This window comes from Camellia sinensis, chromosome 1, assembly GCF_055761805.1.
Source record: "Camellia sinensis isolate YWXY chromosome 1, ASM5576180v1, whole genome shotgun sequence".
Lineage (NCBI taxonomy): Eukaryota > Viridiplantae > Streptophyta > Magnoliopsida > Ericales > Theaceae > Camellia > Camellia sinensis.
In genome coordinates, this window is record NC_138961.1 from 150170158 (window position 1) to 150197202 (window position 27045).

At 37.4% G+C, this 27045-nt stretch overlaps 2 protein-coding genes across 3 annotated transcripts in view; one reads left to right on the forward strand and one right to left on the reverse strand.

The window, feature by feature from the left end:
• The window catches only part of LOC114310657 (spatacsin carboxy-terminus protein), a 62290-nt gene that overhangs the window by 22089 nt on the left and 13156 nt on the right, over positions 1-27045 (forward strand). For both annotated transcript variants that reach the window (XM_028256721.2, XM_028256729.2), the window contains exons 15-19: positions 3078-3638; positions 3729-3788; positions 3950-4278; positions 4445-4889; positions 6895-7359. In XM_028256721.2, the coding sequence (XP_028112522.2) occupies positions 3078-3638; positions 3729-3788; positions 3950-4278; positions 4445-4889; positions 6895-7359 (1860 nt within the window). The remainder of the gene's footprint in view (positions 1-3077; positions 3639-3728; positions 3789-3949; positions 4279-4444; positions 4890-6894; positions 7360-27045) is intronic.
• LOC114262958 (uncharacterized) lies at positions 21900-24049 on the reverse strand. Its single transcript, XM_082869663.1, has 4 exons — positions 23593-24049; positions 22670-23482; positions 22454-22572; positions 21900-22361 (listed from the first exon to the last, which is right to left on the reverse strand). The coding sequence occupies exons 1-4, from the start codon at positions 24047-24049 to the stop codon at positions 21900-21902; spliced, it is 1851 nt and encodes a 616-aa protein (XP_082725789.1).

The window sequence follows — 27045 nt, forward strand, 5'->3', positions numbered from 1 at the left end:
ATCGTTGCCGTTGGAAAGGATTTTCAAGGTTTTGAGGGTAGGTAGGTTTTGAAGGTGGGATTTGGGAAAGATGGATGGATGGTGATGGAGGTGTATTGTCTCATAAACCCTAACTCATGATGTAGTGAGTGTGTGGGTTTAATTGTGAGATGGGGTGTCCCAAAATTCTTTATGTCCTTTTTAGTAATTTCATTTGAGGTTGTTATTTTAATAAATAAAAAAAACTAAAAAATGGGGGCTCCAAAATAATTGATGGGGTGCTAATAGCAGCACTCTATTATTTCCTTTAGTGTATTTACTTAGATGCCTCTGTTGTAGATGTTTTTAAAAATATTAACTGTTTTGCTGAACTGCAGAAACAGAAACATGTTTTGTAAATGGACTTCTATAGAAAAAAGTGTTTTCACTTCTTTTAGAAACAAATTTTCATCCCCTTTCCCCTCCATGGCAATTCCCCACCCCCTCTTGCAATCTCCCCTGGCAACTAATCAAACATGTTTTCTTGTTTTTATTTGTTTTGTAATCATATATGTGTACCAAACATGTTAATTGTTTTTATTTTTGCAAAAAAAAAAAGCATGTTTCTAGTTTCTGTAGCAGAAAACAGAAAAGTGACTGTAACCAAATACTACTTTCCTATTTTGATATAATAAAATATAAATGTATTTGTAATGGAAGTTAACTATTTGTAGTAGATTTTGACTGTTTTAGAGCCCTACATTTAATCATCTGGACATTAGACAATAATAAGACAAGAAATTAAAATGATGTTGAGGCCTAAAAAACTCAGTATAGATTATGGTATATGAAGAAATAAATTTATATGAACCTTATTTGGCTCTAAGGACTGATATGCTAACTTGCATATATCAACTTTCTTAGAATTGTTATTGGTCTTTGACAACACCCGCTTACCACATGTTGTAGGTTAAGATATGTCGTGACAACAATGATGACTTCAGGAATTTTCATCATGTTAGTCATTCAAAAACTTAGATTTTACAAATTATATAAAAGATATTGCCTTTATATGTATATATCATCTATTTTCAATAACTCTGCTAATTTAAACTTCTCAATTTATAAATAAAGGAAATATTAATATATTGTTTGGACCAAAAAAATACGTAGATACATGGGCAATTTATGGCAAAGAAAAATGAACAAACCGACTAGAATTTTCTTTTCCAATCTTCTTAATCTGATAATAAGAATTCAGTTGTTGAATCTTACGAATGATTATTACCTAGAATTTTAGAAAATGAGCAAACCAACTAGAATTTGCTTCTTGAAATCTTAGGAATGATCATTCCCGGGGTAAAAGAACCACAGGATAAAGAAGCAGAGTGATACAATCACAGGATACCATGGATCCACTTTTCTGCTGATTGAACTGCGACATCCACCTCCTGCAGACACTAAAATGCTTTAAGAGCAATAGATCTGTAAGACCCTTCATCTTGATCCCTGATTGACTTGTTTCTTACACCCCTGATTGTCATAACCTTGGAGAATTACCATATAAAATCCCCTGAAAGACCCCTCACACTGTCAAACCCTGAAAGCCCAAAATTAACAGACAACACAAAACAATTTTACAGTTTCAATATACAAATGTGAAAGGTCAAAGTAGTGATATGAAAGGAGAAAACCTGGCTGCTATACTTGCCAAAAAACAGTTAGCTGCTATGGTTCTAAGTCCCAGCCATATCATAGAGAAGATTGAAAAGAAAGATGAGAAAATATCAAGTAAATCATTCTAAGTAAATTTTCATGAATTTTGATAACACTTTTATGTTGAGAGGGCTGATTCATGAATTAATAGGACACAATGAAAATTTCACTTATTGGAAATTTTCCAAGGATAAGGGATGAAAGAGCAAAAATAGTGACTGAAGCTATTATTTGTGTATGCATGTGTTGGAGAGGGGAATTGAGAACTAAAGAAGATTGGCAGTGCTTTAGAATTCCTTGGGAGTTGTACTTTGTCTCTTTCTAAGGCTTTTAAATGGTTATTTCTTTCCCTATCTAAAAAAAAAAAATGGTTATGTCTTTGAGAATTTGATTAGGCTGTTGGTCTGAGGCTACCGGATTTGGACTTACAACTGTCTAATGTGGAGCATGCATTTTTCTTCTTGTTCCCATGTCCTAGATTTTCTTATTCAAATTTATAGCAAACTGTCAAGGCATCATATTGCTTCCTGGAACTCTCTGTTGAAAGAATAAACAAGTGGGTTCAAACTTTGCCTTAATAATAAAAAATGCAAGGCAATCAAACTGTACTGTCCACAAAGTAGTCAAAAACAGAGCCTAAGGGTGTTCAAAATTTTTATAAGGTTAGTTTAATAGGTGTTCAACAACTTTTTTCTGGTCTAACAAGTGATAATCCAAATATAAATTACCTAAAAAATATTTCAAGGTATTCAAGTGAATATCGTCAACTGCTCGCAGTTCGTCCCTGGGTAACAGGTGTGTTGAGGTGGCACTGACAGTGTGATTGAGCTGGAAGACACGATGCTATTGTGGGTAGTGTGATGTAGCTACCCCTTTCTTACAGTAGCAACCCTGTGACCTTACTAGCCATGGCATTTGGAAAGTCAACTGATGAATGTGACAACAAAACAATGGTCTGCACAGAAGTGTTAAGTGAACTTAAATCGATTTGTCAATAGACATTAAATTTGTAGAATCTGCAGATATTTGTTCCTAATGGTGCGACTGTCTGGTTAAAAGATATCAGTTCCTTTCATTTGTACCTTGATTGTCTAAATATTGTAGGTGTATTTGACACATTGTTTCCAATCACAACTATATAATGGAGGAACAGAACAATTGTAATTTCTAATAAAGAATATGTTTCTCCTTTTTTTTTCACCCTGACGTGCCTGTTAAATATGCATCAAACAGCATGTTGTGTGTACCTTATCCATCAGTATCATGAACAGTTGTAATGCAACAAGAAAAGGCGCAATATTCTAGTTTTTTTATTGGCAGAGAGCTGTAGTGGGTTTACATGTTACAACTGGTTTTATTATGTAGTGATGTTTTTTCTGAAAACTTTCTCCATTAATATTTAGGTTGTGCCGCTTGCTATTATGCATTTTGGGGATTCTGTGTTAGTGGCTTCATGTGCTTTTCTCTTGGAGCTATGTGGTTTATCTGCAAGTATGCTTAGAATAGACATTGCTGCTTTAAGGCGGATATCTTCTTTCTACAAGCCCAGCGATTATTCTGATCATTATAGACAACTTTCACCCAAGGGCTCAGCATTTCATTCAGTGTCCCATGAAGATGATATTACAGATTCTCTTGCTCGAGCATTGGCAGATGATTATCTGCACCATGACAGTCCTGGTGTCATAAAAAAAACAGGAAATTTAAATGCTGTTACTAATAGACAACCCTCCCGAGCTCTCATGCTAGTGTTGCAGCATTTGGAAAAGGTGAGTCTTCCATTGTTGTTTGATGGAAAGACATGTGGTTCTTGGCTATTGAGTGGCAATGGTGATGGAGCTGAGTTAAGGTCTCAGCAAAAAATTGCAAGTCAGCATTGGAATCTGGTTACAGTTTTTTGTCAGATGCATCAGATTTCCTTGAGTACCAAATACCTTGCTCTATTAGCAAGAGATAATGACTGGGTATGTCTTTATTGATATCATTTACTTTTTTGGAATAGATTAAAATTCTTCCTAGACTTTGAAGTTTAAAGTTGCATTATCTTCTGTCAGGTTGGATTTCTGTCAGAAGCTCAAGTTGGGCGATATCCTTTTGAGACAGTTATCCAAGTTGTGAGCCTCATGTCCCTTTAACTATGTTTTCCTTTTCTCTCTCTCTTTTTTTTTTGTGTGTGTGTGCGTGTGTGTGTGTGTGGCTATTTTTTCTTTTTAATTTCAACTACATAAACGAGCAGTTAATTCTTCTTACATTTATTTTAACTGTCATGTTTCAGGGATCAAAAGAGTTCAGTGATTCTCGTCTAAGAATTCACATAGTAACAGTTTTGAAAGGCATGCAATCAAGGAAAAAAGCTAGTCCTTCATCAATCTCGGATTCTACTGAGAAAGGGAGTGAAACTTCCTTTTTTGATGAAAACACTTATATCCCTGTTGAACTCTTTGGAATTCTAGCAGACTGTGAGAAGCAGAAGAATCCTGGCAAGGCCCTCCTGTTGAAAGCAAAGGATATGTGCTGGTCTATTTTGGCAATGATTGCATCATGTTTTGCAGATGTGTCTCCATTATCCTGCCTAACCGTATGGCTGGAAATCACTGCAGCAAGGTTGCCATCAGCTTTTCCAGATGAAACAATGTTTCATGCTTTTTATAGTTTTTGTGCTTTCCCAAAATACAAAATCTTTTACCCTTTGTACTAAGTGATTTTGTGTGTTCTCTTATCCACTTCTGCATTCAACTTATTTTTTCAACATTTTGTATTTTCTTTTCAGGGAAACATCATCCATCAAGGTGAACGACATTGCCTCGCAGATTGCAAATAATGTCGCAGCGGCTGTGGAAGCTACTAATTCCCTGCCAGCAAGTGCTAGGGCTCTTTCATTTCATTACAACCGGAGAAATCTGAAACGTAGGCGGCTTATGGAGCCCGTGCCAATGGATTCAGTGTCAATGGATCCCTTGGCTTCTACCGCATCTGACGTTTGTGTTACTGGTAGTGCAAACAAAATTGCTGCCCAAGGCATCATTATTGAAGAGGAGAGTAAAAACCAAGCTGAGGAAAACACTAAAGTATCAAGTGATTCTGGTGAAGTGCCTGTTTCTTTGTCAAAGATGGTTGTGGTGCTTTGTGAACAACACCTATTTCTCCCGCTGCTAAGGGCTTTTGAGATATTCCTTCCATCATGTTCACTCTTACCTTTTATCCGTGCACTTCAGGTTTGTAACACCATATAAAACTTTGAGATCCTACCTTTGTATTCTTTGTTTGACCCGTGTATAATCATTTATGAAGCAAGCTTTACATATTGTTTGTGTGATTCTTGATGTTGGATGGAACTCTCTTTTTTTCCAGTATGGTTTCTACTTCTATGAACAAAACATCACAGCTTTTACTTCCATGAACAAAACATCAGGACCATCTCCCTGTGTCTCTATAGCCCATTCATACTGATATTAACCTCAAATTTGCATCATATTGTCTGCAAAATTTACGTGTACCCACTCACTTAAAGTAAACTCCCTAGGATTGCAATACATCAAAAAATGTCGCTACCATCTTCCTGTATCTCTCCATGACCTTAACACATGTCTTCTACTTTGTTTTTATGGTTTTCATTTACCTTTACTTTTTAGAACTTTTCCGACATTGCCAAGTGGCTGCATTTTACAAATGACCTACCAAAAACTGTTGAAATGTGTGCCACATCGCCTGGAGTTGCCCCATCTGTGCTGGTTATAAGGCTTTAATTTCCCTCTTCTTAATACCTGGGTTTTAAGGAGAAGTGTGGGCTGGACTTTTTAATTTGGTATAAAATTCAAGTATTAAGAAGAGGAAAACTGGAGCCTTATAATTAGCATAGACGGGGCAACTCTAGGTAATGTGGGACACATTCTAACACACCATCCTGGACCACAACATACAGTAGCCAAACAAACGGCACACCAGTCATAGGCCCAACTTAACTCTGATATCAAATTGAAAAGCCTAGCCCACACTTCTCCTTAAAACTCTAAGGATAGGGAAGCTGGAGCCTTATAACCAACACAGATGGAACAACTTCAGGCGATGTGAGACACATTCCAACACACCCTCTTAGACCACAGCATACAATAGCTGAACAAACAGCACACCAGTCACGGGTCCAATTAAGCTCTGATACTATATACACTGTTAGACCTGTGATTGGTGTGCCGTTTGTCTGGCTTCTGTATGTTGTGGTCCAGGAGGGTGTGTTGGAATGTGTGTCACATCGCCTAGAGTTGCCCCATCTGTGCTGGTTATAAGGCTCCAGTTCCCCTCTCCTTAATACCTGGATTTTAAAAAGTGTGGGCTGGGTTTTTCAATTAAAACTGTCCGAACAGAAGAGGAAATTGATTTTATATAAAATGATAGATTGGACTGCTCATTTTCTTTGAGTTTCTAACCTTGTTAGCTTGATGGTTAAAACATTCTTCTGTTATTACCGTTTATTATTGTTATACTCTGAGTGTATATGTGTGCGTGTGCATGTGCACATGCGTGTGTGGTTGTATTATACTATATATATTAAACCCAAAAGAATGCATAATGATCAAGCAAGCTACTTCCAAAACCTGAAGCCTAATACATTGTGTTTTTCTTATTCAGAAAGTTCAAGGCATTATTGTTGATTACTTTGGTGGCTTGTTGGTTTAGAAAAACTTAAATCATTTCAATTTGTTTGAAAGAAAAAAAAAGAGTTAAATTTGACGCATTTTTCATCGTTTGGGGACTTAGTATTTTATCTTAAAAGTCACTATAAGTTGTCACATCACTCTCTATTTTTCTGCACATCTTTTCGTAAAAAGCCAAAAAGTTACTAAAATAGCCTGTTCCCAAATGAGGTTTAATATCCCAATTAAAAACTTTATAGATTGGGTTGAAAGCGGGAGCTATATAGGAGTATATATAGTAATTCATCAAAACATATTTATCAATATGCTTCCGTGTTGAACTTCAATGGAGGCATAATCAGCAATGTCAAGTTATGTACCATGTATAAAGGATTTGAGGTGTGGACGACTTAAAAAAGTCAAATTTTGAGAATTTTTTTTAGCTGCCTTTATCAAACAAAAAATTGTATTCAATTTGTTTTGGCAGTATTTTTCATGGGATAAAGGTGCTTCAGCTTACTTGTTTGAGGGTTTTGTATATTTTTTTAGTGTTCAAATGTAAACCTGAGTTTTTTCCTCTATTTTTCAGGCATTTTCACAAATGCGTCTATCAGAAGCTTCTGCACATCTAGGATCCTTTTCTGCCAGAATTAAAGAAGAGCCTGCTCATATACAAACAAACCTAGCAAAAGGACAGATTGGGACTTCATGGATAAGTTCCACTGCAGTGAAAGCTGCTGATGCAATGCTTTCAACATGTCCATCACCATATGAAAAAAGATGTTTATTTCAACTTCTTTCAGCAACTGACTTTGGTGACGGAGGCTCTGCTGCAACAAATTATCGACGACTTTATTGGAAAATTAATTTAGCGGAGCCTTCATTACGCATAGATGATGGTTTGCACCTAGGAAATGAGACCTTGGATGATGCTTCACTTCTAACAGCATTAGAAAAGAATGGGCACTGGGAACAGGCGCGTAATTGGGCCAGGCAGTTGGAGGCCACTGGTGGACCTTGGAAGTCTGCCGTCCACCATGTTACTGAAACACAGGTACTATATTTACAGTTTCACCCTGCTTTATTGGTATAGCTTTTGATAAAGATTGTCAAACCTCCCCATTATGTGAAGGTCAACACTAAAAGATAAAGATTCAGTATCACTCTGTTATTATCTCCATGAGGTGACTATTCTAATTTGTGATTGTTTAGACATTTTCCATGTGGAACTTTAGAGGATTGAAGCCCTTCAGTGTCTACAAATGCTATCCATGCTACATTTAACATACTTGCCACATGCCTATATGAGTTAATCCTATCAACTCTGAATCTCTTGTTCTGCCACAAATTGTCCTTTTGCCCTGTGCTTTTAGTCTTGAAATATGAACTGCAATTTGAGGCCTATAAAGACATATCTCTATTGAAATACAGGCTTAGTCTATACATTAATCATATATTTGGGCAATACCCTTCTGTACAGGTTTTAGCTTTAAATTGTCTATTTCTCTATTATTTATATGTACCCTGTCTGATTTTAGCAGAGTTGTGTTTGCACTCAATTTGGGCATTTATTTTAACCTTACGTATGCACAAATTTTACCTTATTTGTGCACTTTCTCTATTGTGTAATGGTTTTCCACACTTCTACTTTGTAAGGGACCCTATATTTCAATTTTTATTTGTTTGATAATTTAGGAAACTGTATTTCATGTGCCTATGGAATAGATTTTCAGCTCATAGTTTTTGTTGTTTCAATTAGCGAAGGTATAATGTATACAGCTCAAGGTTTTACTTGCATGACTGAACAGGTTATATAGAGCTTTACACTATACATGTGTATGTTTCAATTACATTAGGGGGTGTTTCATGTTTGGTGTAAGAAAATATTGGCATGTACATAATATAGCTAACAAATGAATATGGATTAGTTGACAAATAAACTGTTTCATGTTGGTCTAGCAATTCCACTGTTTGAGTTGCTTCAACATCTTCACCAGTTAAAATGGTAGCTAAATAGTTGTACTGAATCAATTTACACTGAAAAAGTAAGGGAAAAGGTCACTATTTAGTGCTGGAAGAGGTGGACTGCATATAAACCTAACTTCTGGTTTCATTTGCAAAGAGTGGCAGCCCTGAGAGTCGAACCTACATAATAGGGGATGCATAAGAACATGAAAATATAATATGTTATTAAGTGGGTTCTGGGTGATCTCGCCAATCAGATGGATGGCTAAAAGTACCAATAGGAAATCTTTGAATTTACAGTTACGTTTATACACATTGTACACAACTTACTGAAGCCATCTGTCACTATCTTATCACGAAATGAAGTATCTGCTATTTTTGCAATATACGCGTAATTTCAAAATCTTGATACATTGATATCGTTCACATTGTTTTATAATATTATATCAATTTCTTTAATTTATTAGAATTATTATCAACATTTTGCGTTATATTCATCAATATTTTATAATATTATATTAATTTTTTTAATTTATTGGAATTATTCTTTGTTGATGATCAAAAATATATCCATATTTTTAGTGTGTGATATACCCATTTTATTGGGTTCACATTTTTTTCCTTCCCAAAGCCTTCCCTTTTGCAACTGTAGCCCCTTCAACCTAGATCCGGTTAGTCTTCCTTTACCATTGCAACCATTTTTATTTTGTTATATCTGATTGACTATTGTATAGATCTTTGTTGCACCCTGTACAAAGCAAAACCAGGTACAGGGACACAGAAGAATTTAAGGTTTTGAGTGCCTAGGGTAGCGTTTATGTGTTTCATATATAAATATATAAATGTAAAAGGGTTCCCCGTGCATGAGACACTCGCTACTGTAAGTTTTCTAAATGAATCTCTATATTTAATTATGTAATTGATACAAGAATACATCTGTATATATAACAAACCAAACCCTAGAACTGAAAAAGGAAACTAAAATTTAAGCTCTCAATCCCTAATATATATATATATATATAGAATATATACTACCATATATACATAAACCTAATATTCTCACACCCTCGCTCAAACTCAAGGTGTTTTAGCAGAAAACACTGAGTTTGCCAAGAAGAAACTGAAACCTAGCAGTGGTGTGAGTCTTGGTAAAGAAGTCAGCAAGTTGCAGAGACGAAGAGACGAAAGGAAGCGAGATAGAGCCAGACTATAGATGCTGACAGACAAAGTGACAATCAATTTCAATGTGATTCGTCCGCTCATGGAAAACAATATTACAGGCAATCAGATAAAAGACAACGAAGCCAAACAATCTTAGCAGTAGCATAAACCATAGCATGGTATGCAGCTTCGGCAGTGGAGCGAGCAACAATAGTTTGTTTCTTGCTTTCCTAAGAGATTAAGGAATCGCCAAGAAACATACAGAAATCAGACGTGAACTTGCAATCAGTAACATCACTAGCCCAGTCAAAATCAGCATAGGCCACCAAGTCCAAAGAAGAAGTAGAGGATAGTAGTAAACCCTAAAAGATAGTACCTTGGAGATAGCGAAGAATCCGAACCAATGTAGCCCAATAGGTGGAGCGAGGAGCAAAAATAAGCTGGCTAACCACATGAACAGCATAGGCAAGATCATGATGAGTAACAGTCAAATAGACTGAGCAATCCACAAGCTCTCAATATAAAGTAGGATCATCTAGAGGAAAACCATCAGTAGTGTTGAGATTTACATTAAGCTCAATGGGGGTATCAGAAACCCTCGTGTTAGTAATCCCGACACGATGAATAACCTCATTGGCATACTTGGCCTGAGACAGAAAGTAGCCTTTGAGAGAAGAAGCGACCTCAATATCAAGAAAATATTGCAATGGGCCCAGATCCTTCATGTCAAAGGTGCAGAAGAGATGTTGCTCGACCTCCGAGATAGCAAAACAGTCAGAGTCATTAATGATCATATCATCCACATATAGTTAAGGCAACAAAACCAGCAGATATGTGAAGGAGAAACAAAGCGGAGTCATGGGCACAAGGATGAAACCTAAGTTCAGTAACAGATGTTTAAAAGCGATCATACCAAGCACGAGGAGATTGCTTCAAACCATACGGAGCACGCCGAAGACGACAAACATGTCCAGTGGAATGAGGAAGGCCAGGAGGAGGACATATATAACCCCCTCAGTGAGATGGCCATCAAAAAAAGCATTCTTAGTATATATTCTGTATGTATTAGGGATTGAGAGCTTATGTTTTTGTTTCTTTTTTCAATTCTAGGGTTTGGTTTGTTATATATACCGATGTATTCTTGTGTCAATTACACAATTGAATATAGAGATTCATTCAGAAAACTTACATGGTATCAGAGCTAGTTTTCAAACCCTAGCAGCCATTGTGAAATCCTCTCTGGTTCTGACTTCTGGTTTGACTCTGTTCTCTGGACTTGATTGAACTCTGTAGTTATCATCAAGTCAAGCCTTTGCTTTGATTAGGCTCATGAGACCCATCTAGTTCATCGAAGATCATCTGCTTCGAAGAATCCAGTTCATCTCTCTCTAGTTCTTTGGGCTCTTGCCTCATTTGTTTCATTGCGTACATCTAGGTGCTGGTTGTGACCCATCACCGTAACTCGTCTAGGTTGCGAAGATCCTCGTTGCAGCCCATCTGAGCTGAGAGGACTTTGGTCGTCTGTCTCTGCCTCTGTCGTGCCTCGTGCGAAGGTCTGCTCCCTCTCTCTCATCTTGCGAAGGTCTGGTTCTCACTCTCTCATCTGAGTCTGGAATCTGTACTACAGTGGGAGTTGATTTTGGTTTGGCTCCTCAGATTCTTCCTTTATTATACTTTTACCCTATAACTTCTATAAACTTTGTTTTAATTATAATGTCGGACACCAAAATATAAGCTCTTAATCCCTAATATATACAAAATATATACTACCATATGTACATAAACCTAATATTCTCACCGCTACAATAGGGTCGAGGTTGGGTCAGATGTATTCATCCTTAACCCCCACTTGCAGATAGGTTGTTTCTATGTTTTGAACCCATGACGCCCAAATCAAAATGAAGCAACCTTATCGTTATGCCAAGGCTTGTCTTTGTATAAATGTATAATTGTATAGTAAAAAATATATATATTTTTTGATAAATAAACAAATATTATTAAAAAAATATCAAGATGATGCAACAAATACAAAACAGCCTTCCCAATTAGGGAAAAACAGAAAACAAGCGCTAACCAATCACATCATCCAAAAATCTGAAAAACAAATAGATCTGAATCAACCTTCTCCTCTAACCAACTATACATAATTACAAGAAGACAATTCTCTAACCAAGAGACACCATGAGAAACCTCTAAAAAGGTACATCTATTCCACTCTAACCAAACAAGCCACATCAAACAAAACAGCGCCAATAACCACACCTGCCGACGTCGACGCCCAAGCTAAACACCCCGCCAAACCCAAAGCAAATCCAACACCCCCTTTGATTGAACCCAAGCAATCTCAAAGAGTAAGCAAACAAAACCCCACAATCGCGAAGCCACCGAGCAATAAAGAAACAAATGGTCCACTGACTCAGCATCAGCACAACACATATAGCACGATTCACTAAGACATACCCCCGCCGCATTAAACTATCCAACACGAGATTCTGTACTAAAGCTGTCGTCCACATGAAGAAAGCAGCCTTATATAGAACCCCCGACACCCAAACACTCTTCTAAGCAAAGGCCCTTCTACACTCCCCCACCTAACCCCAATATAATGATGTAATTGTGAACAGCTCCTCTGCCCCCACCCTATTCCAAACCATAACATCTTGTCCTACCCCAATAATCCCCAAACCATATAAGAAACCCCACAACTCCACGAACTGAGCAATCTCCTAATCTTACACCTCCTGCCGTAACTGAATATCCCCAACTACCACACCCTTACCTCCCAAATAAGAAGCCACCGTAGCCTCCCGATCAATCACAATGTTAAAAATCAAAGGAAAGCGGGTCTCCAGCAAAATCCCTCCACACCACATATCCTTTCAAAACCTCACCCTCATCCCATCCCCCACCTTGAATCCTACCCACTTCCAAAACTCCATCCTCTCCAACCATGTCCCTTTCCATAACACACAACCATAAGTATAGAACATGGCCCTCGAGACCCAATCCCCCCTTCCCGCCCCATACTTAGAAGCCACCACCTTCACCATAACTCCAAAGCAAAGTGCCACAACCACTTTCCTAACAAAGCTCTGTTAAAATTTACCAACCTCCTCACCCCCAAACCCCCTGGTTGCTTAGGTTGACAGATCCGGCCCCAATCAACCAAATGGTACCTAAATTCATCTCCACCACTACCCAATAAAAAATCCCTTTGAAGCTTCTCCAACCGCTGCACCACCGACATTGGGATAACATGGACCGACATGAAGTAGGTCAAGATACTGCTCAACACACTCTTAATCACTGTCAACCTTCCTCCTTTTGAAAGATACTGTCGCTTCCATCTCGCCAAACGACATTGAACACGTTCTACCACTCCATCCCACACCCCCTTCGCCTTGAATGAAGCCTTGAACAACAAACCTAAATAGGACACCGGCAAGTCTGAGACCTTGCAACCCAAGACCGCCGCTAGAATAGGCAACCTATCGATCTCCCCAACGGGAATAAGCTTTGACTTCCGCAAGTTGATCTGGAGGCCTGACACCGCCTCAAAGCAAAGCAAAACACATCTCAGATGTCCTATTTGCTCCGCTTCAACACCATAGAAAATCAAAGCATCATTCTCGTACAACAAATGAGATACACCAATAGTAGCCCCAGACAACAATCTCACAACAAAACCTTCCAATGGACCTTCGCGCACTGCTCTATCTAGCAATCTACTCAACGCCTCCATCACTAATATAAATAACAATGGTGACAAAGGGTCCCCCTGTCAAAGACCTCGATATGTCGGAAAAAATGTTGCTGGAGTCCCATTAATCAACACAGACATCTGCATAGCCGATATACAAAACTTGATCCACAGGTAACAAGTCTCCCCTAAGCCTATGTGGTCCAACACATACAATAGGAACTCCCAATTAACGTTGTCATACGCCTTCTTAATATCCAATTTGCAAATCAAACCAGGGTGCTTCTGATGAGTCCGAGAGTCCACACACTCATTGGCAACCAATACTCCATCAAGAATCTGCCGCCCCTTTACAAACGCATTTTGAGACTCAAACACACAAGTCTGCAAAACTCCTCTAAGTCTATGGGCCAACACTTTAGCCAATATATTATACTCACTCCCCAAAAGACTAATAGGCCTAAAATCACAAACATCTTCAGCCCTCCTTTCTTAGGAATCAAAGCCAAAAAAGTCACATTGAAACTTTTCTCAAATTGTCCAGACACAAAAAAAGCCTCCAGTGCTGCCATCACATCTCTCTTAACTAGGAATGGCAACGGGGCGGGGCGGGGCCGGGGACCACACTCCCCGTCCCCGATCCCCGATGCCCGAATTTTCCCCGGCCCCGGCCCCGATCCCCGACAGGGAAAGTGTCACTGCCCCCACCCCCGCCCCCAACGGGGATCGGGTTTCCCCGACCCCGAGCATTCCCCTGCTAAAAAAAAAAAAAAAAAAAAAAAATCAGAATATACAACTCATCAACAACAACAACAACTAGTTTATCATCTAAAAACAGATCTGAAACAAAAAAAAAAATTCAGAAAATTTCATCATCAACAACAACAACAATTTCATCATCTAAAAAAAGTTTCAGAAAATAGAACTCATCTTCATCATCAACAACAACAAGAAGTTAATCATCTAAAAATAGATCTGAAACAAAAAAAAATTCAGAAAAATTTTAGAAATTTTCAGAAAATTTCATCATCAACAACATCTAAAAAAAGTTTCAGAAAATACAAGAAAAAAGAGGGATCTGTAAGGGAGTGGACAGATCTGGAAAAAAAAAAAAAAAAAAAAAAGATCTGATCTGTGAGGGAGTGGATGAGACGCGGTGGTGGCGGTGGTGGTCGGCGATGTCGAGAAGAGGGAGTGGATGAGACGCGGTGGCGGGCGGCGACGTCGAGAAGAGGGAGTGGATGAGACGCGGTGAGCGGGCAGCGACGTGGAGAAGAGGGAGTGGATGAGACGCAGTGGTGGAGTGGAGGAGAGACGCGATGTGGTGGTGGTGGTGGTGGTGGTGCTGCGAGCTGGACCTGGACGGCGGCAGTGGTGTGGTGGATCTGTGAGAGAGAGAGAAGTCAGTGAGGTAGAGAGTTGAGAGACGGGGTAGAGGAGAGAAATGAGATCTGAGACTGAGAGATAGTTTATATATATATATATATATGGGTAAAATTGTAATTTAACAGCGGGGATAAATCGGGCCTGGGATCGGGGACGGGGCCGGGCCGGGTACGGGGCTGGGACACTAATCCCCGTCCCCGGCCCGAATCTGTTCGGGGATTGATTTTTAAATACCATCCCCGTCCCGTCGGGGGTATTTTTCGGGGAAAACCCGCTCAATTCGGGGTCGGGGAGTCGGGTCACCATCAGGCCGGTTTCAAATTGCCATCCCTACTCTTAACCACGCTCCAACAGCGCTAAAAGAAAGCCATAACAAAACCATCAGGATCTGGGACTTTATCACCACTCATAGCTCGCAAAGACCCAAACACCACCTCCTCCACAAAAGCTCGCTCCAACTTCTCCTTATCCTCTCCCAATATCATATTAAACTGAACACCTTCCAAACCCGCCCTCCATGCCCCTTCTTATTGTCGGAATAGATACTGATAGAAGCCCACAACCCCTTTCCTAATCTACACATCTGTGTACAGCTCTCAGCCATCCACCCGCAGCATATTGGTTTGATTAACCCTCTGATGTGCATTTGCCATCCGATGAAAGAATTTCGTATTTTAATCCCCATCCTTCAACCATAAATATCTAGATTTTTGTCTAAAACACACCTCCATATAGAAAATATGAACAAAGTCCTGTCTAGCCGCCGCCTTCCTGACAACATCATTATTAGACAACCCCCCTTGTGCCTCTAGCTCATCCAAGGACTGGAGTAAGGACACTACCGCCGCTTTTTGGCCTTCTAACCGACCAAACACCTCATTTCTTCAAATCTCCTTTAAGCATTTTTAGTTTATGAGCCAACACATAGCTAAGAGAATCAGAAAACACATAGCTACTCCACCAGCCACGAGCCAAATCCAGAAAGCCTTCTGTTTGTATCCACATTCTCAAAGTGAAACGGCATGAGACCACACTGAATCCCCCCACCATCAAGCAAAATGGGCCAATGGTTATACAATGGCCGAGGTAGACGGATCTGAGCAACCTCCAAAAAATGCTTCTTATTTGTAATATATATGTTAAATGTCTACAGTACACTGCCATTAAACTGTAAACATAAACAAGATTAGTAAATTTTTAGTACATTGTTTAGCATATATTTTTACCCTTCTATTTGTTATATATGTTTTATTTTTCTTGTGGCCCTTATTTCGTTCTGACATAGATTGATATATTCATCATTTTTTATCACATTATATATGTATTATATACAGATTTTCTTGTCTTGGTAGTTTTTCTTTTGTTTATTTGGGATTCGTATGTTTGAGTGGACCCATCGTAGTTGGAACCACAGTTCTATCTTGATGGGAACTTGGTGTTTCTTACTTCAAACTGCAAAATTGCCATTCTAGAGCGGAACATCACCCTTAATAGGTGATTCCTGCAACAAAGGTATAGATACTCATTTAAGCTGGTTCACTTTTGGAAATTGTGCTTCTTGTTTATCAACTGTCTTTTACCCGAAAATGTCAATGGCTTATACTTGTAACTTGGTTGAAGAAAAAAGGGACAATTTACACAAATCACCCCTGACAATTGTCCAAATTGTAGTTGACCCCATTTGTTTGGTAATATCACACTGGCCATTGTTAACATTTGAGTTGCATTTCATTGCACCCCTCTCCATTAAGAATCTATTATAGACGTGGAGAAAATATGATGGTGTCATCAATTTGGACATTGAATTTCCTATTTTACCCTTTCAATTTACTAAATAGGTTGATAAAATAAGCTAACCCAATAAAAAAGTGTTGTTCTTTTTTTTTTTCCTCTCTCTCTCTTTCTGTGTGTGTGCGCTTCCCCTCTCTTTCACTTTCCTCTCTTCATTCTCTATCTCAACATCTAGCAACCCATCATCTCTCTCACTGGCATGTAGCATCACACATCGTCTAACGCTGCAACTTCGAGCTAGCGTTGCCCTGGGTTAGGTGAGGAGTTGAGGCCATTGGCCATGGCTAGCATGAACTTCCGCATCTTGGAGTGGAGCTTTCTCAAGGTTGAGAAGAAGAGAGCATGGAGAAGAAAAGGGGGAGAGAGAAAAGAAGGGGCAACTAATGGTTGTGGAAACTGATGGCATTGCAACGGTGGCTGGTGGCACCTGACGCCTCCTATTCTCACCGCTAAATCCTTACCTGCCACCTCTGTCTTCCACCACCATTAACAACAACCAAATCAAACTACCACTACAGCTTAAATACACAACCATCCTATGTTACCTGCAATATGAATGGTTCCACTACATAGAATTGGGACAGGAATGGGAACAATGTACACCACATGCTTGAAATTGCAATACAATAGGGGTAGACTTGTATAGTTCCCACTACAAGAATTCAAGATGCTTCTATTCTAGAGAATAACCAAACCAAACCAAGTTTTAAGTCCCATCAAATGGGATCGGCTACATGAATCTTTCTTCTCCATTCGACTCTAAAGCCATATCGTTGATCAAATTAAAGAGATTCATATCTCTATTCTATTCTAGAGAATATATATATATATATAGCTAGACATCCAATAACATATAGATTTTTTTTTTTTTTCTAATTATATATATTTTTTATGACTCATCTTTTACGTTTTGTTATATCAAAACTTCACTTAATTTAAATTTTAATTCATTATATTTGATTTTTTTTACTCTTAAGGAAATTTGAAGGAAATATATTGAAAAACAAAAATGGGATCGCTTTTAATAGGCTAAATTTATAATTTTCGAACAAGTATACCATATTTTGAAATGTGAGTTCTGCTGGACAATCTTCACTGTATTTAAATAGATTAAATTCTGTTGTGTACAAAACAACAAAAAAAATATAAAGAAATAAAAAAAATGAGAAAATTTGTTTGATTACAAAAATCAAACTTGAAATAAAAATAATAATAAATAAAAACAGATTTTATTTTGTTACAAAAACAAAATTAAAATCTGATTAAATAAACAAAATTAAAATGGGAATAAAATTAAACAACTTACTTGGTTAATTTCTTTTGAATAACTTTTTGATCAAGTCCAGTGTTTAATACTGTGTCCTTAAGACAGATTCGTCCTCTCCACGGTACTTTCAGAATCTGGACATCTATCTCCCAGGATAAAATGATATATTAACGAATAAAAGCAGCACTACAATTTATTCGTTCGTCGAACACACTAAGTGTTTATACTCTCTGTAACAAGAACTAAATGCAAAATGAAGAATAAATTTATAGCAGAAGATGGAGTACGAAAATTGGAGTATTTTTCCAAATGGGGGGCTTAGTCTATTTATAGATGGATTGGTGGCTTTCCATTTTGAATTAAACAGGTATTGTACCTGTTCAATTTGAATTAAACAGATGCAAAACTGTTTAGGCACTGTTTGGTTTGAAATTCAAACAGATTTAGAGCTGTTGGATTCAAAAAACGGAAGAGCCCTGTTTGGATGTACAGAAAAAATCGAACCAGATTATTTCCGGTTAATTTGAATTATGGATTTTATTTTACCAAAAAATAAAAATAAATTCAAATGTTTTTGGCCCAAAAAGATTAGTATTGGGCCGAACAAGCCCAACACACCACACACCACGCACCCGCGCCCAAGCCCAGCCCGCCCGACCGGACGGACGGCGGCGGCGGCGGCGCGCGTGGTGATTTTTGGGTCCAATGGGTCTAGCCTATTTTGCCCATAACCTCTCCCTCTAAAACACTTGGGTACCCCTTGGGGCACACCCCAAGTACCAAACCCATGCCTTACCCTTTCAAAACTTCTCACCAAATCAATGTGGGACAAGCCATTTTACAACCTTAAGGAATTTTCACCAAAACTCCATTTCCATGGAGCACACTTTGGTTCAATTTTCCATTCACTCGGTAATGGTTTTGAGCAACCAAATATACCACGTGAATCACAACGCGGCATAGAACGCGTTACCACTTTGACCCGAGTAAATCGACGCTCGGGGCCCACCTAAAAAATAGACCAAACTTGAGAAAAAATTCTGGTTTTACCCAGAATTTTCCTACCATTTCCAACAATCCCCCACATAAATGGAATTTGATGACAACGGAAATGCAACAATATGCTGACTTTAACGAAAGAGTATAAGTCGAAAATATCTTGCATTATGATAGGTAGTTTTCGGCCTTGAACCTTCCATAGTGATAACCTATTGGACTTACTGGCTAACCAATGGGCGCGATGCCTTGAATTGTTCAGCCGTTTGTGTAAGCCAAGACATTAGATTTCACACAAAATATCTTCTAACACATCGTGGTTCTCACTGTTGTGTTCATTTTGACCTTGAGCGCGCCTGGTTTTCATATGTGTTTCTAGAGAATTTAGCCTTTTCATTCTCATAGAACCGGCCCTGTTCAACACTCATATAGGTGATTCTTATTGTGAGTATCTCCTTATACTCGTCTTGATTTTATACCTTAATCAAGATATAAGTAATCATTAAAAGCAAAGCTTACCCTTATACCCCTGCATACAACATATGTTGCAGATATCACTCTCATCATAGGAATGGATAGGGAATTTTTAATCCCTTGGTGATTTCTGGTGAGCCATACATAACTTAGTTGTCCCTTTGAACTTAGTTCTTGGGATCTCCAGTCATATAAGTAGGGTTACCATTATGACGACTCTTATGTAATAGGCTTTAATCCCATCCCCTTCGATGAACTATACACTAGCTCTTTTGTCAAACCTTTTGTTAACGGATCCGCAATATTCTCTTTAGATTTTATATAATCTATTGAGATTATTCCGTTTGACAACAATTGCCTTACGGTATTATGTCGACGACGAATATGTCGTGACTTACCATTATACATATGATCATGTGCCCTGCCTATTGCAGATTGACTATCACAATGAATGCAAATAGCTGGCACAGTTTTTGGCCACATTGGAATGTCTTCTAAGAAGTGACGAAGCCATTCTGCTTCTTCTCCTGCTTTGTCCAAAGTAATGAACTCGAATTCCATTGTGGATCGTGCGATGCATGTTTGTTTTGTGGATTTCCAAGAAATAGCAGCGCCTCCTAGAGTAAAGACATATCCACTTGTGGATTTTGAATCTTTAGTATCCAATATCCAATTTGCATCACAACAACCTTCAAGTACTGCTGGATATCGAGTAAAGTTCAAACCATGATCACGGGTGAATCTTAGATATCTAAGAACCCGAATGATCGCTTTCCAATGGTCTTTTCCGGGATTACTAGTGTACCTACTCAATTTACTGATAACATAAACTATATCAGGACGAGTACAATTCATTAGGTACATCAGGCTTCCAATGATTTGGGAGTATTTTAACTGAGACACTGCATCACCTTTATTTTTCGATAAGTAAAGATTGACGTCTACAGGTGTTCTAGCTAAATTCATATCATTCTTGATAAATTTACCAAGAATTTTCTCAATATAATGTGATTGAGATAATGCATATCCGTCAGATGTTTTAGTAATTTTCATTCCTAATATAACATCTGCGACTCCCATATCTTTCATATCAAATCTTTTGTTGAGCATCTGCTTAGTTGATTTGATCATATTTTGAGTGCTTCCAATGATAAGCATGTCATCCACATAAAGACAAACTATGACATATCCTTGGTCAGTGTTTTTAACATAGACGCATTTGTCACATTCGTTTATCTTAAACCCATTAGTAAGCATTGCATGATCAAATTTTTCATGCCGTTGCTTACGTGCTTGTTTTAATCCATAAAGGGATTTTACAAGTCGACAAACTTTCTTTTCTTGTCCTGATACTACAAACCCTTCGGGTTGCTCCATATAGATCCCTTCATTTAGATCACCGTTTAAGAAAGCTGTCTTAACATTCATTTGATGTATTTCTAAATTAAACAACGCTGCTATAGAAATAAGCATGCGAATGGATGTTATTCTTGTCACAGGGGAATATGTGTCAAAATAGTCCAGACCTTCCTTTTGTCTGTAACATTTAACAACAAGTCTTGCTTATACTTGTCAATTGAACCATCTGCTTTCATTTTTCTCTTGAATATCCATATATATCCAAGAGGTTTAGAACCTGGTGGAAGATCTACCAATAGTATGATTTTGCATAATGGATTCAATTTCATTATTAACAGCCTCTTTCCACAAAGGTGCTTCAGGACCTGTCATTGCTGCCTTAAAGCTTTGAGGTTCATTTTCTAACAAGTATGTCAGAAAATCTGGACCAAAAGATTTTGATGTTCTCGCTCTCTTACTTCGTCTTGGTTCATCATTAGTTAAATCCTGTTGGTCGAGACTGTTACTAGTCTCTTGTGTTTGATTGTCATTAGTCTCTTGACTTTGTGTACAATCATAAGTTCTTTTCTGTGAACTTAATTTCTGTCCTTTCTTGTAAGGAAAGACATGTTCAAAAAACACAGCATTCCTTGACTCTATAATAGTGTTCACATTTATATCAGGTATTTTTGATTTATTAGTCAGAAACCGATATGTACTACTATTCTGAGCATAACCAATAAACACACAGTCTACTGTTTTTGGTCCAATCTTAGTCTTTTTAGGAACAGGAACTTCAACTTTTGCCAAACACCCCCACACTTTTAAGTATTTGTAGGAAGGCGGTCGACCTTTTCACAATTCATAAGGAGTGCTGTTGGTTTTCTTGTGGGGTATTCTATTAAGAACATAATTAGCAGACAATATTGCTTCCCCCCACAAGTTCTGTGGTAAACCTGAACTTAGTAACATGGCATTCATCATTTCTTTGAGGGTTCTATTCTTCCTTTCAGCAATTCCATTTTGCTGTGGAGAATAAGGGGCTGTAGTTTGGTGAATAATGCCATGTTGTGCACAAAATTCATTTAATGGTGTATCATATTCACCACCCCTATCACTTCTAACCAGTGTTTTCAAAGGCTCAAGGCGCACTAAGGCGCCGAAGGTCTCTTGGAGCCTAGGCGCAAGGCGACGCGCGGGCTTTATTGAAGTAAGGCGCACAGTATTCGTAAAAAATAGAAAAATTAATATAGACTAATCATTCGTAGTACTATTACAATTTTTTAAAAAATAAAAAGTAATCAAGATTCAAGACAAAATATAGAATAATTCTCAAAGCCATGAAAGTGCATATTACATAACATTTCAATTTTCAAAGATCAAATAATCCACATTCAATAAAATAAAGACATAAACACTAAACATCTAAAACATAAATATCCAACAAATACTAATATATGTCTTAACACTTAAAAACATCAATATCAAAAGAAAGGGTAGGTTAGGTCGGTGTCAGTCAATCATCATCCTCAACATCAATGGCAAGCAAACTATCATCTTCTTCTCCATCAGTTGATTTGTATCCCTCAGCATCTTCCTCCTCTGTGTCATCTGAGCTTGCTTCCTCTTCATCTATTAATTGAAGTGGAGTCAATGTTGATGATTTAGATATCCTCGGTTGTGCCTTTGAGCATGAACTTGGTGCTCTACTTGCATGGCTACTTTCTTCTACTCCAGAAGCTCTAGCAACAGCGGCCCACGTCAAGCCATCATCATCATCAAACACAGGCTCATTATCTTCATCTGATTCTCCATCCATCCTCCCAAGCAACCACTCATTGCTTTCATCAATATTTTGCAAAGATATGGGATCAAGAGTGTTGCGCATGTCATACCTAAATCTTAATGTTCTATTGTATTTGACATACACTAAATCATTGAGACGTTGTTCCAATCTATTTCTTTTCTTGCTATGAAGCTGCAATTATTAAAAAGATATTAAATTGTATATAATGAGAATAAAAAATATTTGAATTGAACAAAAAATTAGTTAGAATGTTAAATACTCACATGTTCGAATACACTCCAATTTCGTTCACAACCCGATGAACTACATGTTAGGCTAAGGACTTTTATGGCAAAAGTTTGCAAGTTTGGAGTATAAGAATCATATGATGCCCACCAATCAGCTGTGATAATCCACTAGTTAGAAATAATTGTTACCAAGTATTGAGTTTTACTAAAAGTATTACTAAAAATAAACTCTATGAATCTATAATATATTACCTGGTGCTCTTGTATTTCTTTGCCTAATCGCAACAGACTTGCCAAAAAGACTCTCAGCCTTCATATAAATACTTATCTCATTAGTGATCAAATCTTGAACAGTGACATCCGGGACCAACCTTTGCATGCATTCATAAAACCCATTCATCACTTCATGATCTCTTTGCACCTCTAACGCTTTTGGGTAAAAGAATTCTGAGTTAAGAAAATGTGCAGCTGCATGTAAAGGTCGATGCAATTGAACATCCCATCTTTTGTCAATGATTTCGAAAATTTCATTATACTTCTCTTCTTTATGATCAAATGAACTTGCAATGCATTCTTTTGCCCTATCCATTGCCTCATAAATGTATCCCATGGGAGGTTTCTTCTCGGTATCAACCAATCTAAGCACTTTGACAAGAGGACCCGAGACCTTAAGGGCAAACACAACAGTATTCCAAAATGAAGGCATCAACAAAGTTTGTGCCATTCTTTTACCTTGTGGCTCCTTTGCCCATTTGCTTGAGGTCCAGTCTTCGGAGGTGACCATCTTTCTCAAATTGTTTTTTTGTTGATGCATCCTAGACAAAGTCAAAAGGGCGGTTGCAAATCTAGTTTTTGCAGGCTTGATCAAATTCTTCAAATTTGTAAAGCGCCTCATCATGTTTAGCAACGTAGGCCGATTGTAAATGTAGCCAAGTACTGCAATACCCCTTTCAAATGTCTTTTTCAGTCTAGGTATCTTGAAAATGTCTTCTAACATCAAGTCTAAACAATGAGCAGCACATGGTGTCCAATACAAGTGTTCATACTTAGCTTCCAAAAACCTCCCTATAATGTAACAATAATGAAGAATTATTATTTTCAAGTTTTTAAATTTTAAATACAAAACAAACTATGAGTAAATAATTTTGATGTAAGAAATGAGGAAATATTCTTACCCGCCAACACATTAGCTGCAGCACTATCAGTGATAACTTGCACCACATTCTCTTTTCCAACTTTCTCCACAAATTTGTCTAGTAATTTAAATAGCTTTTGCCCATCCTTTGAATAGCTAAAAGCATCAACCGACTCAACAAACATGGTTCCTCTTGGACAATTAACTAAAAAGTTAATCAATGTCCTTCCTCTCTTATCAGTCCAACCATCTGCCATTATGGAACACCCGTATTTTGCACAATCCTCTTTATGATACTTCATCAAATCTTCAGTATGTTTCACTTCTTTTTTGAGTTGGATAACCCGCACTTCATGGTATGTCGGTGGCTTCATACCAGGACCATATTGGCCAATGGCTTCAATCATTAGTCCAAAACTCTCATAATTTACTGCATTAAAAGGGATGCCAGCATCATACATCCACCTTGCAAATCTTTGTAGTGCCCGAGCTCTCATTTCTTTTTTATAAGGGTCATTTGCATCAAATTTTGGTTTGTTTCCCTTTTGCTTGGTCTTTTCGATTTTTCACCACTGATTCAGGATTGGGTGTGAAGTAAACATCCATAGGCCCTTTTCTCTTTGGCGTTTTTGATTTGGATTTGGATTTGGATGAACCTTGGCTACTACTTGTCAACTTGCGGTGTTGATTGACATTGATCTCAACGACATCTTCATCTTCATCTTCCATGTCCATGTCATCGAAATCAGGCAACATGTTCATTTCTTCTTTTTGTGTCTTTTTTTTGGACATGAACTCTCTAATCTCTTCTCTTACATGAGAAGGACACTTCGGGCAAGCAGTGACATTCCTATAACCTCCCGCAAGGTGTTGTTTCACCCGATAAACACCTCCATTTGATACTTTACCACAAAAATTACACTCAAACTTGTTTAAATTATTCTCCTCCACCAAATGGGCATATTGCCACGCCAGATCTTTTCTATTACTTTCCGATGTCATTTTTTACTTAGTACTTGCTACACAACATAAAAAATAAATAACAAAAAAATAATTTCAGTATAATGAATGTAATGCATGTTATGTGATGAATTAATTAATGTATGTAATGTATGAATCAATTTTCTATTTTTTTAATTAATGATGAATTAATTAATTAATGTACATTACATTCCATTACATTCATTCTTATGTTACATTTAATTTTCTTGTAATGTATGTAATGTATGAATTAATTAATGTTATGAATCAATTTTCTATTTTTTTAATTAAAGGTGAATTAATTAATTTCAGTATAATGATGAATCAATTTCAGTATAATCATAATGAATGTAATATATCTATTTTTTTATTTATGTATTTATGTATGAATTAATTTATTTATTTATTTGTTTATGTAATAATCAGGGTTATGAAAGTCAAATAACTGAAAAAAAAATTATTTATTTATTTATCATAATCAATTAATTAATTTATTTATTTATGAATTAATTAATTTATCATAATCAATTAATTTATTTATTTATTTATGAATTAATTTATTTATTTATTTATTTATCATAATCAATTTTAGGCTTCCTATTTTTTTTCAGACTCAACTCAAATAATTGAAAAAAAAAATAAAAAAATAAAAAATTAAAGCAAAACAGTTGAAAAAAAATAAAAGAAAAAAAATAAATAAATAAAAGCAAAACAGTTGAAAAAAAAATAAAAGAAAAAAAATAAATAAATAAAAGCAAAACAGTTCAAAAAAAAAATTAAATCACAGAGTGAAGTCGAGATCGAAGACGAAGAAGAAGGGGAAGGGGAGAACCTGCGATCGAAGACGAATCACAGAGCTGAAGTCAATCGAAGTTGAAACCTGCAAAGTTGATCGAAGTAGAACCTGCGAATCGAACCTGCGAACCCTAATCGAACCTGCAAAGTTGATCGAAGTTGATCGTAGTCGCAGAGGAAGAGGAAGACAGGAAGAGGTGACTTCGATTAGGGTTATCTGAGCCCTATTCGGCTCATATGGTCCATGAGTCGTAATCCTCTATGATTACGAGGTCTTCGATTAGGTCGATTAGGTTCATCTGAGTCGTTAGATGGGATCTACAACTTGAACACTCAGTCGCGCATAGGCAATCGCCTTGCGCCTCTCGCGCCTTGATCCAGTCGCGTCTAAGGCGCTCGCCTGGATGAAGTCGCCTCGCCTGGTACCTCGACAGGCGCAGATGGTGTGCCTCGCCTCGCCTCGCCCTGCGCCTAGGCGCGCCTTTGACAACACTGCTTCTAACCATTTTAATGGTTTTACCAAGTTGATTTTCAACTTCTGTTTTGTAGAGTTTAAACATTTCTAAGGCTTCATCTTTACTTCTAAGTAAATAAACATAACAATATCTTGTGCAATCATCGATAAATGTTATGAAATACTTTTTGCCTCCTCTAGTTTGAATAAATTTTAAATCACATACATCAGTATGAATTAATTCTAGAGGTTCGATTTTTCTTTCAACCGATTTAAATGGAGCCTTAGTTAGTTTCGCTTCTACACAAATTTCACATTTATGATTAGGGTTAATTTCAAACTTTGGTATATGATCTAAACCAATTAATCTACGCAAAGCATCAAAATTCACATCTCCTAATCTACCATGCCATAAATTTGACTTAAGAATATAAACAAAAGATGTGTTATTCTTATTCATAGCAATTTTTGGTACAACTGTCATTACATTCAACTTAAAGAGACCATCACTCATGTATCCCTTACCAACATACATACCACTCTTTGTTAATACAAATTTATCAGACTCAAAGACAAGCCTAAAACCATTTTTACTTAACAAAGAACCAGAAACTAAATTCTTCCGGATATCAAGTACATGCAGTACATTGTTGAGAGTCAGTTCTTTCCCTAATGTCATCTTCAAGATAGCTTTTCCTTGTCCAGCCACAGTAGAAGTAGAAGAATTTCCCATGAAAAGTTGTTCACCATTTGCAGCCTCATTGTAGGTAGTGAACATCTTCTTGTCCGCACAAATGTGACGAGTTGCTCCAGTGGTCAACCCACCACTCTTTGGGATTTCCAACCAAGTTAGCCTCAGACACCATAGCAGAGAGGTTGATGTCATTCACTCCGTCAGAGATGTAATCCAATTCTGTTACATTGGCCTGATTGGTGGTCTTCTTATTTATACTTCCATGATCCTTCTTAGGGCGGCGGTAGTCAAAAGCTCGATGTCCCGTCTTGCCACAATTATAGCATTTTCCTTTGAACTTCTTGTTGACATTGTTGTCGCCTTGTTTAGGACCATCTCCAGTAAACTTCCTCTTTTTGTTATGTGGTTTATGAACTTGTTCAACCACATTAGCCTTGGACTCAATGGGATTTTTTTCATTCCTCTTTTCAGCCTTTCGGTTATCTTCCTCAATTCTTAATCTTACAATCAACTCATCCATAGTCATCTCTTTGCGTTTATGTTTTAAATAATTTTTGAAATCTTTCCAA